Raw genomic sequence first — 14,657 nt, 5'->3', positions numbered from 1 at the left:
CATTGTAATCTTGCATGCTCAGTATAAATCTCCCATCCTTAAGCCTAGGGTCATTCCCGATGGCTCTCGAGTGAGTGAAGCCTACAGTTAAGGAGAACTTCTATAACAAAAAATTTAACAAGAGATACTCATGCGCTCATGTGCTGTCGTGTGTGTCTGCATCTTTGCCGGCTGGCTACATTGGTATGTTGAATAAAGGGTGCGTAGAGAGACTGTGGAGCAGACTGTATCCCAGTCAGCCACATATTAGTGGAACCGTCTTGGTAAACACTGACTTAGACTCATTTCCATTCTGAGTTAGGAAGTGTATAGAGAACTCCTAAGTGCATTAGAGTCACTCGCAATTTAGGTCCACTTTTTCTTTCAGTCGAGGGTGAATGGGGAGTTGGGGAAATAAGGTAACAGAGGTAGAAATTTAACAGCGGCCTGTAATCAAAGTCCTGCAAAGATGATGCTGCATTCTCTTCATACAGACTAGCAAATGTCATTGCCAGTCTTTTGCTGTTTTTTTTTTTTTTAAATATACGTTTTAAATATTAAGTATGTATTGTTATTTTTTTTGCTTCCTTATTAGGAACTAATTACTTTTGCAGGAGATGTCCGCCAATCGAGAAACAGCTCCATTGGAACGAGATCCAAGCATTAAATAGACATCAAAGTCATTATGATGCCGAACTTGCTGGAAAAAAAAATCTATTCCTTTTGTTCTTGTTATTTCACACTTTTCTTGTTTAATATTCCACAAGTTCTGGCTTTCGTTTTGATGTTGCTGCGAGCCCGGTGGGCATTCTTCCGGAGGCAATATGCACTTCACTCTTTAATAGGGATTGATTTTCAGAGGCGTGGTTTGTAGTCATTCACAGCAGGTCGTAAACTCCTGCTGCTTTATGTCCCCCGTAGACTTGAACCTCACGCAACTTTGACAGCTTGTGTTATCTAGGGTCATGCACCTTAACCCGTTTATGTCACCTCTGGTCCATACACAGTATGTAAAATCTTTACTATTGGGAGTTGGCAGCTCCTGACTATAGCAAATAGAATTGCTCCTGTGAGAGCTGGCCTGTAATTGTTTCACACTGCAGTTTGTTTTCCCCTGTTGCATGTTCTATTCCATCTATGTTGACAGACTGATTTATTTACTGTGTATGAGTGTATGTCGGTGTTTATGTGTCTGCATAAGTATCAAAGAGGCAGTAAAAGGCAGTGGTTTTGTGAAAGGGATGTAACAGAACTAATAGACCCCCACTTTAAAAAAAATAATACCATCCCTGCAACTAGTTAACAGCTAGATAGTTGACTGTAACAGAAAAAAAAGTATTTCTTACATCATATACAGTGACTGAAAGACACTGTATAAGCTGCCTTCCTGCTTTGACTCAAGGCAAAGCTGTTTTGCCTTGGCAGCTCAGCTAGTTGTTCTTGAGAGTAGAAGTAACTATAAGTGTTATTTGTGTAGTGTAACTGCTTTGGGGCTCTTTAACTTTTCTCCTTCTATCTACTCTACCAAGAAATTGTAAAGATTTTGTTTTAAAGGGGAATAAAAAAAGTTATTGATTCAAAGGTACATTATATAAAGAGGTACAACAGAGGATATTCATGAGATTACTCAAAGACTGACTGATTATGTGCACTGTATGCAGTCAGTGCGGTAATAAAGAGAGACTGCTGAGATGTTATTTATTGTATTACCCTCATCACTTTGTGGCGATAGATTTGAAGTCCACCGCCACAAGCTCATGTTTAAAAAAACTTGAAAAAAATTTAACACTATCAGAGCTATTTCCAGTTACTGAGCTCCATTTAGGTGATTTAGATAGCATACATGAGAATGCCCATCTCTCCAAGTGCCATGGAAACCTTCATCAAATTAGAATTGAAGTGATTATCCAGGGCAGGGCAAAAGGACAAAATCGATAGTTCTTTGTTCGAGGCTAAAATGAAGAATGGGCATTCAGCGGGGATCTCTCCCTCTCTATTTCTCCCTTTCTCTCTCTCTCTCTCTCTCTCACACACACACACACACACACACACACACACACACACACACACACACACACACACACACACACAGGCATGTGCACTCCCACACGAGCCTCTTTGAATTGCCTATTCTGTTCCAACATCCTTGACCGTATCAGCATTAGGCTTGCATGGTGTAGTCTCAAACCTTCTGTCTTGATTTTTCCCTCCTTGATAGGGAAAAAAATCCTCAAAGAAGAAGTGCTTCCCTAGATAATTGCAATTAGCAGTTTTGGCTGGATTTTGTAGCTTTGGCCCTGACCTGGCTCTCTGTGTTAGGTAAGAGGGAGTGGGAGTGGGCTTGTTAGGCATGTTTCCAGGCTCTAGAAAGCCCTCTGCCCCTTTGCCACACACAGGGCCAACGCTGCACTCAGAAAGCTGGGTAGAAGAAGAGATAAGAAACTATGTAAGCAAATAAAGACAGAGAGCAGTGTCTTGCTTTCTGCTGGTTAGGTGCTGCATTTATACTATAATTGCAAAAAGCTCTGAATGGGAAAGGTGCTGCACTGTGGTTTTATATCTTGAGAACTTGTTACTTAGCAGAGACAAAGCAAATGACATGTCAACACTTTGCCAGCAAAAATGTTGCTGTTTCCAGAAAGGCTGTGTAAAATACACTGCCATATCTTAACTTTATAAGTTTAATCCCCATTTGGAATTTGTTGTTCATTTTGAATTTAGAAGAGTGGCAATAAAAGACAAGAAATTGTTAATTGCCACAAAAGGAAACAGACAGGTGGAACATTTCACAACAAATTGTGTTAATTAGTAACATGAGTATGAAAAGAGGATACCAGAGAGGCTGAGTCTTTCAGAAGTGCAGGTGGGGAGAGGTTCACCACTCTGTGGATGAAAGTGTGGGTAAATATTTTAAGTACTTAAGAAAATTCGTTTTCTGATGCAAAATTGTAAAGAATTTAGGAATCATCTGCAAAAATATTATGTCATTAAAAGAGAAAATGCCTGTTTGGAGGAGATAACCAGTGCTGAATAGCTGTGATCTTTGGGCCCGCAGACAGCACTGCATTAAAAACAGACACAATTTTGTAGTGGAAATTACAGCATGGCCTCAAGAACACTTTTGAAAACAATTGTCAGCAAACGCAGCGTTCCCTGCATCCACAAATACCAGTTAGAACTCCATCCAAAGATAAATCAAACATATATGTACGAAATTAAGTAAAACCTTTTCTGCATTGCTGAGTTATTGAGTTTGGCGACTGATCGCAAGAAGTTGCAATGATGAGCTGATCGAGCCTGCAATGCTGTCAACCAATAAAATTCTGGAATTAAGTAATAATGCAAAATAGGTACCAGTGATAATGCTAAACCACATTCTGCAAGTGTCACAGCAGCATGATCAGTTTACGCTACTTCAGTAAAATATAGTTTTAATCAAGTATTAAAGTCCTTGCATTCTGTTTTACAAATTCCCATTCCCATGTATTTTTAAGTTAACTGGATAAACAAGTTAAGCACTAAGAAGTACGACTGTACAGCTAAAAATATCCTGTGACAGAGAGGAATAGGTCCATTTACTCCAATTTCATTTTTCATATTAATGTGTTTAATGAGAGAAATTATTTTAATTGCCAACACAATAGCAAGTGTTTATTTTTCAGTTAGGAACTGGGAATAGCTTTAGTCCACTGCAGTAAAATGAAACTCTTAAGGGCGTTTTAACATCAGTTGAAGTATTTTTATAAGCTTGTACATTTCAAAGGTGCTTTGCAAACAGAAAAAGATTTTTCAAAAATATTATAATATTATAAGAAATATAGAAAGCTTATGCAAATTTAGCTAGAGCTGTAACTCAGGTAACTTAATTTGTGATTTGTGTAGCTCTCAAATATGCAAACCGTCTTTCACGTTTATGTGAAGTGAAGGCTCTCACTCACCCCCCCCCCCCCCCCCCCCCTCTCTGACACACACACACCGCTTTAAACACATACACACACTGATTCGCATAAAGGCCTATAATCCATCAATGTGCTCATTGCTGTCATGAGTAAAGAGACAGAGCTCTAAGCAAGAGTCCTCTAACACAAATTTGATTTACCTCAATTTGCCTCAAACAGTGACGTGTGAGTACTAGAAGTGCTAATGCAGACTGGCACCTTTTACTGCCAACCGGCATGTGTCTGTTTAGCTCAGTTTCAAAGCCTGGGCTCATGCCGAAATGTGATTTGTTTAGAGATGGTGTTGGGTTTTAAACAGTTTAAAGTTATGAAAATTAACAGTGAGAGACAGTGATATTGTGGATGACTTCACATGGGACTAGCACAAACTGTGCCCCTGTTCCTCATAGCCATAAAGACAAAAAATTGCTGTGGTGGTTTCAGATATTTTATAGGAATACTGCACGCAGACACTAAAATATAAAATCTTGAAATGTTGTCAAGCTCTTATAATTAGTTTAAAAACTAGAGAGGCATGGGATTTTCTAATTTAGTTTTTAAAGTGAAGCTTTTTAACAACAAAGTCTTTAAAAGTTAACTTGGATAAGCGACTCTGTGTGTCTCCCATAAAGGATTCGAGCTGAAAGCATGTGATCAAGAAACTGTGCCTTGATATAAAGAAAGACATAAATCAACCTAAGGGTGTGTCATACATAAAAACCATCTGGCAACATAATTATATAATAAAACACCTCTCTCCACCACCACCAGGCCCCGTGATTATTTAGGCATGCCAGTCATGCTTTATACCTGAAATCCTAATTGCATATACATATTTGATAAGCTTGGCCGTTCGGATCTGAATTAATATTATTATCTACGTTCAGCCGGTGCAGCAGTACTCTACTCTCTCACAGACCTACCTGATGTGCATGCCCTAAATAGTTATGTTACTGCAATACTTTAGACGTCTGTGCCATTATTTTCCATAAGAAAATGTCCACACACAAAAACATCTGCTTTATGTCACCTGCTGCTCATTTACAAATCTATGTGCACCGCCTGTCTAATGAAAAATGAAAATGAAAGCCCTGTAATCTGATCTGATACCAGCTAATTACTGCAGTTAAAAATAAGAGGGGTAATGCTACTCTGTTGTGCCTGCCTTTTGCCACTTTTTGCCTTCAGATGTGTCTTAATTTTTCATGGCAGAGATTCAACAAGGTCCTCAGACATTTTGGTCCATATTGATGTGATAGCGTCACACATCTGCTGCAGATGTTACGGGTGTTCATACATGAGAATCTCCTGTTCCACCACATCCCAGAAGATGCTCTGTTGCATTGAGATCTGGTGACTGCCATTTAAGTGCAGTGGACTCATTGTCACATTCAGGAAACCAGTTTGAAATGATTTGATATTTGTGACAGGGCACATTTATGCTGCTAGAAGCAGCCATCGGGAGAGTGGGTACACAGCGGTCATAAAGGGATGGACATGGTCAGCAACAATACTCTAGTAGGCTGTGGCATTTAAATGATGCTTATTTGGTACTAAGAGGCACAAGGTGTTCCCAGAAAATATCACTCAGACCATTACTCCTCCAGTAGCCTTGAACCATTGATACATAGGAGGACATATCCATGCACTCATATTATTTACACCAAATTCTGACCCTGTCATCCAAATGCTGCAGCAGAAATCAAGACTTGTCAGTCCAGTCAACATTTTTCCAATCTTCTATGAGCCTGTGGAAACTAAAGTCTCAGTGTCCTCGTCTTTGCTTACAGGAATGGCACTCGGTGTGGTTTTCAGCAGCTGTAGCCCATCTGCTTCAAGGTTTGACCTGTGGTGCATTGAGCAATGCTTTTTTGAATACCTTGGGTTATTTGAGTCACCGGTGGCTTCCTATGAGCTCAAAACAGTCTGGCCATCCTCCAAACTGCCGCTCACTGGATATTTTCTCTTTTTTGGATCATTTTCTGTAAACCCTAGAGATGGTCGTGCGGGAAAATCCCAGCAGAGGATCTCAGCAGTTTCTGAAATACTCAGACAAGCCTGTCTGGCAGTAACAACCATGCCATGTTCAAAGTCAACTAAATCACCTTTCTTCCCAATTCAGATGCTCGGTTTGAACTTCAGTAGGTCCAGCCTGCAGGTTGTCTTCACCGTGTCGAAATGACTAAACACATTGAGCTCCTAGGACAGGACTTATTAGAGATTGGTATTAACAAGCAGCTTAACAGGCATACCTAAGAAATGAATGTACAGTACAAACACAAATGTTTCAGTTGGACAAATAATGATACAAAGATAACCCAGATTTGCATATTAAATGATAGGTAAACACTCATGTTCATATGGACAATGAAACACAAACCCTTACTTTTCATTTGCAGATAATAGAGAATAAAATCTTCTGTCCTCTTGTTGTTCAAAATTGCTTTCTAACTTTACAACACACCAAGTGTGAGTCACAATTACACCAATCAAGTGGGATTTTATCACAGTTACAGTATTTTTAATACAAAATCCCCCCTCGTTTCTCACTGATGCCTTGCTGTGCTGTGGAGAGAATACACAGGCAGGGAGTTTTGTACACAAAGAATAGACTGTACTGGCCTGTACTGGAGTATAATTTTGGAACTTGGTTGCTTTAATTCAGACTGTTGAATTCTACCTTCAACTACACAATAAAATGTTTTGCCACTTGTGGCCCTCAAACTTAAATTGAAACTGGTTTAGACAGGAATTTATGGCCAGCATGCAGAAATATTTGCTGCAGCAAAAGTCTTGAAAAAGATGAAGATATCCTTTTTGGAGCATGACCGCTTGATAGAGGCACAACATTTTTTCTTTTTGTTTTCCTCAATGCTAACAGTTTCAAGATTAAAACAGCTAGGTCTCTTTTTTGTGTTTGTTTTATTCAGGTGGCCAACTTGGCATGCTCCATCTCCAACAATGAAGAGGGCGTGAAGTTGGTACGAATGGCCGCCACCCAGATCGACAGCCTGTGTCCACAGGTGAGGATTTTAAAACACCTACATCACATAAAATTAGTGCTGTCAGCGTTAATTTCGTTAAAACGACATTAACCCCATAACCGAATCAACATTGCAAATCTCAGTTAGCAAGTTAGCGCAGATTGCGTGGGGCTGCACGGTGCTAACGCGTTAACGAGCTAACCGTGCTAATGCGTCGACGCCGTGCAGCCCCACGTACGGGGCGTTCCGCGCTAACTCGCTAACGGAGATTTGCCGCTTTAAAGCCATTATGCCGTTAACGTCATTTTAACGAGATTAACGCTGACAGCACTACATAAAATACAAATTCTTAACATAAGATCAAATCAAAATGTTCTTTTAAGGAACTTTTCTATATTTAATTACTGATTTATGAAAGTGTAATATTTAGGAATATTAAAGGAAAGAGGTTGTAGTTGTCGGATTTGGAGGAAAAGCTATGAATAATGTGTAGGAGGACATTGTAGTCCTGTTTCGCAGGAAGAAACAAAGGAGGATGTTGAAATCCATCAGTTGTTTCCAAGGTTAACAGTAAGCCTTATCCACACAGGACCAAACATTGTAACGAGAATGAGAAATGGAGAAGGGAGGTTGATTTTAAGATTCATGATCTAATGTGCAGTCTCCTCTACCCGTACCTACCGAGACCAACTAACTTATAAAACTTGGAGAGGCGCTGTCCCCTGACACTGCTTGGCACAGCTGAACACAGGCAGATTAAAAAACATAATAGACATAGGCTTTGTGACTGGAGTAGAGGGAACAAAGAGGAGGTGCAACAAAGAGAGGTATTTCCATCTGTTCCAAGTAGAGTTAAACCAGACTGGTTATTCTTTACACGTGCAAATGCACGCAGTCGTGCACACACACACTGCCTCAGTGACTGCCATGTTCAGATCATAATCTAGATCAGATTCATTTCACTAAAAGTAAATCTAAAAAGCACAAAGTGAGAAAGCAAAGGCACAAAAAAAATAAATAAACTGGTCCTTGTTGTTAAAGTGGCAGTACCCAAGTTATTTGCTTTAACTTTTCATTATGCAGTAAGTGTTTATTGAACAATTTATTGGTGGTACTAACTCTGCTAACTGCCTCCGGGTATGAAATCCCCCGGGAAAGTGAGGGTTTGACTGTGGAACAAAAGCAGGAGGAGGAGAGCACTTTCATTTTCCAAAGGAGCTATTGCTACTTCCCTTGGGTAGCTAAAATATTGTCTATTGGTATTTCAAAGTACACGATAAGGCCGGTATTATTTTTATCATCCCTATATCCCTGTGAAGTATTTATCTTATTTTTTTCTTTGTCCTAAAGCTGAAGGGTTTACCTTGCACATATCAAGGTCTTGTGCTTTCTTTAAGCCTTGCTTTTTTAAGCTGTAAAAGATTCTGCATCATTTATTACATTTGTGCAATTAACAATATATTTCAAGCATATCTTTTTTTTATCTCACAGCAAATGTGGCAAACGTTTGGTTGCTAAATCCTTTTAGTCTGTAGCTGTAGCTGCTACTAGCAGGCCACAGCATAGACTGAAAACCTTAATGACTACGAGAAAGAGCATAGCACTCAGCTACTGTGCCACTGCTGCCACACTGTTCACCTCACAGTGTCAGAGTCTTGACATGATAGCCAGACTTTGTTTCACCGTGCTGTATGTTCTTATATATCTTATATATAAACTAGTACAGATGTCTTTTCTCCTGAAATGACTCACAGATGTGCAGAAATGTCTTTAAGACTTCATTTTAAAAGCACACATGTACACCTACGCTACTGCAAACGTTTCTTGTCCCATATCAGGTCATCAATGCTGCACTCACTCTGGCTGCCCGCCCCCAAAGCAAGGTGGCCCAGGACAACATGGATGTTTTCAAAGATCAGTGGGAGAAACAAGTGCGCATCTTGACTGAGGCTGTGGATGACATCACTTCTGTGGATGATTTCCTTTCTGTGTCAGGTATGAGCCAGCACAAATTCCTCACAGACTGACTGATTGAAGCAAATGTTCCACATGCTCCTGATTTTCGCTTGAAGCGAGTGAGTTATTGAGTGTTGTTGCTTGTGTTCTCTGGTACCAAATTTTCACAAAAAATCTCTATGGAGGCTTGATGTGAAAAACAAAATTACTATTTAGTTAATAAAAAATAAGAAATCACAGCATTTGAAGCAAAATACAGTGAACTAGAAAAAAACCATCAAAAGGCAGAAGAAATTTTTTTTTTTTTTGGACGGGGGTGGGATGGTGTCCAAAAAAAGCAACAGGTATTAAATTTTATCCATAATCAACATGTTTCTTGGAGAAATAAACTCAACAGTATATCCACACTCAAAGATAAAAATGAGTTTGATTTCCAGGAAAATCTGTTTATTAAACAATAATTATGTCTCTCAACAACAGAATCCTTGGGTCGTTTTCATTTTTTGTTTCCCACTTTCATTCACTGTCATCTTTTCTCTCTCTCTCACTCTCAAGAGAACCACATCCTTGAGGATGTCAACAAATGTGTAATAGCTCTCCAAGAGGGCGATGTGGACACTCTTGACCGAACTGCTGGAGCTATCCGGGGCCGAGCTGCTCGCGTGGTCCACATCATTAACGCTGAGATGGAAAACTATGAGCCCGGGGTCTACACCGAGCGTGTGCTGGAGTCCATCAAGCTCCTGTCTGAGACTGGTTAGTGCGCTGTACACAGAGCCTGTGTAGCTGCAGAAGATCCACAATGAGCCATAGCTTAATGTATTACTAGTACGATGCATACACTGTGCTTCACCCTGTGTCAAAATATTTTGCTGCAAGCTTTTTGGCAAGCCAAGCTACTTTTAGGAATAGCCTAACATATAGAAACACATACGTATATGCACCCACACACACACACACGCGCACACATGTAGAAGCTACATTAGTTCACCAGTCTGGTCTCACAGATACGACTTGACTGCTTCTGTGTCCAGTGTCTAAAGTTTTGATTAGTTTCCTGGCTCTAACAGAAAGTCTTATCCGCTCTCACTCTTTTATTTATTCATTTACAGCCTCTGTCCAATGTCATCTTCCAGGAAAGTTGCATTTGTCTCAGTGCCAGGCCGATCAAACAATGAACACATTTCCAAATCCTTGTTTAGGAGACAACTTTGAATTCTTATATTGTCTCAGTAGTTTTTACCTCTGAACATACTGGGGGAATTCAATCAGCAGCACAAGGGTCAAAAAGAAAAGCAGATTGTAGATATATATTACAAAAATTTAATAATAATAGTAAAAAAACAAGGTACAACAGAAAAATGCTTTTAATATGGTGCTGGAATACCCGTTGTTGCTATAACAACTTCAACTCCTCTGAGAGGGCTTTCCACAAGGTTTGGGAGTGTGTTCATGGGAATTTTTAATTTTTAATTAAAATTTAATTTTAATTATTCCAGAAGGTCAGACACTGATGTTGGACAAGAAGGCCTGTGTTGCAGTCTCTGCTCTAGTTATCCCAATGGTGTTTTGTTCATCCATGTTTTTATGGACAGCTAACAGCTGACTGTGGAATATTTAGTAGCGACGAAGCTTCACAACTGGACTTGATGCACAGGTGGCATCCTATCACAATGCCACGCTGGAATTCACTGAGCTCCAGAGAGCGACCCATTCTTTCAAAAGTGTTTGTAGAAGCAGTCTGTATGCCTACCTGCTTAATTTTATACACTGTCGCCATTAAAGTAGTCGAAACACCTGAATTCAGTGGTTTGGATGGGTGAGGGAATACTTTAGACATTGCAGTGTAGTATATTGTAGATCTGAGTCTACTTCCTGACTGTGGTTACAGGAAACAGTGTAACATATACAGAAAGCATCTGTGAAAGTGAGTATGTACAGGAGGTGGTAACATCAGCAGGGCTGAGTACACAGTTAGTACAGCCGGCAAGCCCAGAGGAGGAAAACATGTATCACTCAGTCACCACCTACACCACTTAAAGCTAAACTTTGACATTGCTTCAGCGCGTTTGCAACGTTTCCACTTTCAGCGCAGGTGTTGAGCTGCAGCCTAGTATTATTTGCGAGTTGGAAGAAGGTGAAAGCTTTTGCAGAGTTCTTGACGATATGTGCACCGGTGAAGACGTGCCACATGAAAAATGCAGAGAAGTCTCAGTAGAAACAATTTGTTCATTTTTGCCAGGGCCGTTCACGTGACAACTCCAAATGTTACAGCGATTGTTCATACAAAAACATTCCTGCAATACTCAGAGAAGCAGACTGGTGACAGTTTCTGTTTTTAATGTGATTTTGTGTTACTTTGTCTTGTTTACAAAGTTTCTAGACACAAGCAAGGAAGATAGAAAATGTGCAGCGTTTGCTATGAAATACTGTCTTAGCCAATCCCTTAAAAATATACCATAATACGCCTTTAAAATGTGGTATCATGAAAGAAGGCCAAACCCTCCCCCCCCCAAAAAAAAATGCAGGATGAAAGGAGAGAAGTAATTTAGCAATTACCTGTCCACGAGAATAAAATCTGACCACAATCCCTTTTCACATCAGCACAGCAGCAACTCCCCTCCTTGTTATATTTTCTCCATTCTCACCCATCCTTCCGACTCGGCTTTCTATCTCTCCCATTAGAGCCCATTTAGCGAGGTGGTATATCTATTGTTTCGCTCGTTACTTTCATCTGCCGGGATAATTGAGAGACACAATCAGCTCCCCTCCCTGCTAGCTGATAAGTCGCAAACAGCATTAGGTGTGCCACGTGTGTTCACACCGCCATCTGTCTGAGACCCTCTTCTGGCGCTGAACCCCACCATAACAGTCTACTTACAGTATTAGTTATATGGTACTTTAAACACATTCTGTTCACTTATTGCATGATTCAGTTTAATTGATTGGGGTAATTAATTGATAGAGTTCAGCGGTGATTATCTTACAGACACTTGAGGTCAATTTTGTATGACTCTAACCTCGTCACATGCTTTTATTAATCCTCCATGGAGCAAGAGTCAGCACTATGAAGAAGCATTATGTCAGTGTTACTAACACCAACAAATCGAGAGCTGTTGATGGGGTGACGTCACTTACACAGTTTCCTACTTCACGCAGGCTGTATTTTGCAGCGTTTTTGATAGATGCAGGGCGGTAATTTCTCCTGTAAATTTAGCACTGTAGGCAATGAAAGGAAATGATTGTTAACTTATGTAACACTTCCCATTTTGCAGATGAGGATTATGTGTGCGCGCAAACTTTACACTGTTGTTCGTGACAGCCTCAGATTTCAGGGGAAAGAAAAAAGTAAATCTAAAGGAAATACATTTTCACACCTTGATCTAGTTTTTGGTTTAGATTTAGTCAACTGTGGTGACCTTGCACTTTGCTATACCCACAGATAAACAGACTTGTTTAAAACACAGGTTCAAGGCGACTTCACATTAAGGTCAGGGCTGAGGTGATTTCTTCTTCACAGAAAGAATATGCACCAAACAAATTTTTGTTGCGTTTTCTCGAGATGCCGGGCCTTTGGGAGGGCTTCTGTCTTTAATTTTAACAAGGTCTCCTCATGATTTGGGCGCTAATTGAGACGTTAAGGTGGGGAATTAGCAACCGTGTTAGACGAATGTTTCATTGGCTCCATATTTCTCTTTGATGAAGAGCTGTTGTGTTTCCCCTTCCAGTTTCCGTCTTAGCAGTAGTTGGGGGGTTTTAAGGGCTACCATGCACATCTGATCTGGACCATAAAGCACTTATTGATCCTTGTGAACTTTTGCCTCCCTCTCCCCTCCGTCCTCACAGACCTGATGTCTATGGATTTGAACACAGTCAAGGAGAAATCTATAGCTAGGGGGAAAGATGATTAAGTGTAGCTGAACAAAGGGAAGGGATATAGGACCACACAGTTTTTAGAGGGTACTGAGCCCAATTAACTAGACTCCACCAAAAAATCAATAGCTGTCACCAAGGATTTCACTAAGCGATTTGCGCAAGGATTTTAGTGGAATTCATTGATGTGTTTTCTTTTTCTTAACTTTCCTCCAGTGGTGAGCATGTGTAAAACATTTATCCCTTTACTCTGTCTCTGCAAGTGTGTGTGGGTGTAAGTGTGCGTATGTGGGTAGTTGTGTGTTTTGCGTTGGCTATTTGTGTTTTTATTGGACTGCTCCTGTGTTTATGCCCACAGCCACTCATGCCAATCACAGCCACTTGCCTTTCTTTCTGACAGCTGGCACACAGCGCTCATCACAGCTACCTACCCTTTGACCTTGTCTCAATTTGCCCATCCCTCTTTCTCATTTCGAGTGTGGCCAGATTTATGCCGAGGCCAAAACACAAGCAGCCAAGGCTCACAACTCTTCAGTGTAAAGCTTAGCTATAGATTCCTGACAGACAGTCTACACATGGGCCCGGGACTGAAGCGTGTCCTTGAGAGAGAGAAAAATCAATAGCCTAATGGGAAAGTGGTTATGGCTTCCCTCTCTTTCCTCCTCTCCCTCCTTCCTTACTGATACACTATTCTGCCCACTAACTGCCTTGGTTTAGACTAATCTTCTCCTCAAAAGAAGGGACAAATTTTTAAGTTGGTCATTAATGTGGTGCCTGGAGAGGGTAGATTAAAAAACTGATATATTGCCTAAGTCAGAGTGCCATTTAGGTAGCAGGGTGATGTTGCTCCTTGTTATTACATCAGGGCACAGTAAATAGGATTTAGCCAGGGTTTTGCAGTGAGTGCAGTGAGTAATAACACACACGGACACACTGCCACCCACATGTCATGCCTGTAAATCAGTGGATCAAGAGCACTAAAAGGAAGTGCATCAGACACTAAGGCTCGGCTCATACCTGGCGCATTAACATGCGCCTTCAGTGATCTGATCTCAAGTAGAGTGCTCAAGCTACCACTTCCTCGCTTTATATGCAGAAAAGGAAAAAGGAAGCCTGCAATTGTTTCTGTTTGGAAGGCTAAATGTCAGTCCAGACCACCGGAGTCCTTAACTGCCAAAGTTTCCAAGTGTAGGACACATTCACAGAGATGCACGTGCTAATGGAATGGGTCCATATGCAGGAACAATCTGCTTTTAATGACTCATCAGTGTGTTGGGCACATTCACACATGTACCCAAAGAAGCCAGTTGTTAATGCCAAGTGGAGGGTCTAATGAAGAAAACTAAAGACCTTTCATTGACTGTGTCTCTAAAAAATAACTGTTAAGGGGAAATGTGGAAGTGAATCAGTGGTTTTTATCATTTTTTTTAACACTGAAAATGGCGTTTTTTATATGGCCCATAAGTGTACAACACGGTTGTTGAGATAAATGAGTTATAATTTTTGAATCTGTGTCTATTGTTTTAATGATAGGAAAAGAGTCTTTAACCAGAATGTGAAGCAGATGGCAAACTAAGCTTGCAAGGAGAGGAGGTGGGGCCTTTCAATCAGTGCGTAAAGAGAGGCAGAAGTTGGGAGAGAGTACTGATGAGGAAATTGCTATGAGAATAGCAGTGCAGTAGGAAGAGGTAGGTGGAACAATTTAACCAAGGTTAGAGTGAAGGAGAGGAGACCAGTAAGCAGGAGGAGCATCATATACAGCACATTCTCTTTGTGGTTCGACCGCCGATCATCAAAGCTGTTAAGTTCAACGTTTTCAAAATTAGGAAGTGGCTATGCAAGCTGTGTGGATATCTTAAAGCGCATTTAGTGATTTTGCTTTATGTAAGTGCAGTAGCATTAGATTTTAAAGGCCTTGCTGAGTGTT

At 40.5% G+C, this 14,657-nt stretch overlaps 1 protein-coding gene across 1 annotated transcript in view; it reads left to right on the top strand.

Moving 5' to 3' along the window:
* Positions 1-14,657, top strand: part of ctnna2 (catenin (cadherin-associated protein), alpha 2) — a 336,749-nt gene that overhangs the window by 287,304 nt on the left and 34,788 nt on the right. The window contains exons 10-12 of the mRNA XM_085276809.1: positions 6,848-6,940; positions 8,740-8,896; positions 9,413-9,613. Coding sequence (XP_085132935.1) covers positions 6,848-6,940; positions 8,740-8,896; positions 9,413-9,613 — 451 coding nt within the window. The remainder of the gene's footprint in view (positions 1-6,847; positions 6,941-8,739; positions 8,897-9,412; positions 9,614-14,657) is intronic.

The sequence above is a fragment of the Mchenga conophoros genome, linkage group LG6, assembly GCF_057382185.1.
Source record: "Mchenga conophoros isolate Kocher_MC1m ecotype Shallow Benthic linkage group LG6, M_conophoros_male_GT1.1, whole genome shotgun sequence".
Taxonomy (NCBI): Eukaryota; Metazoa; Chordata; class Actinopteri; order Cichliformes; family Cichlidae; genus Mchenga; species Mchenga conophoros.
This window is presented reverse-complemented; position numbering and strand designations above follow the sequence as displayed.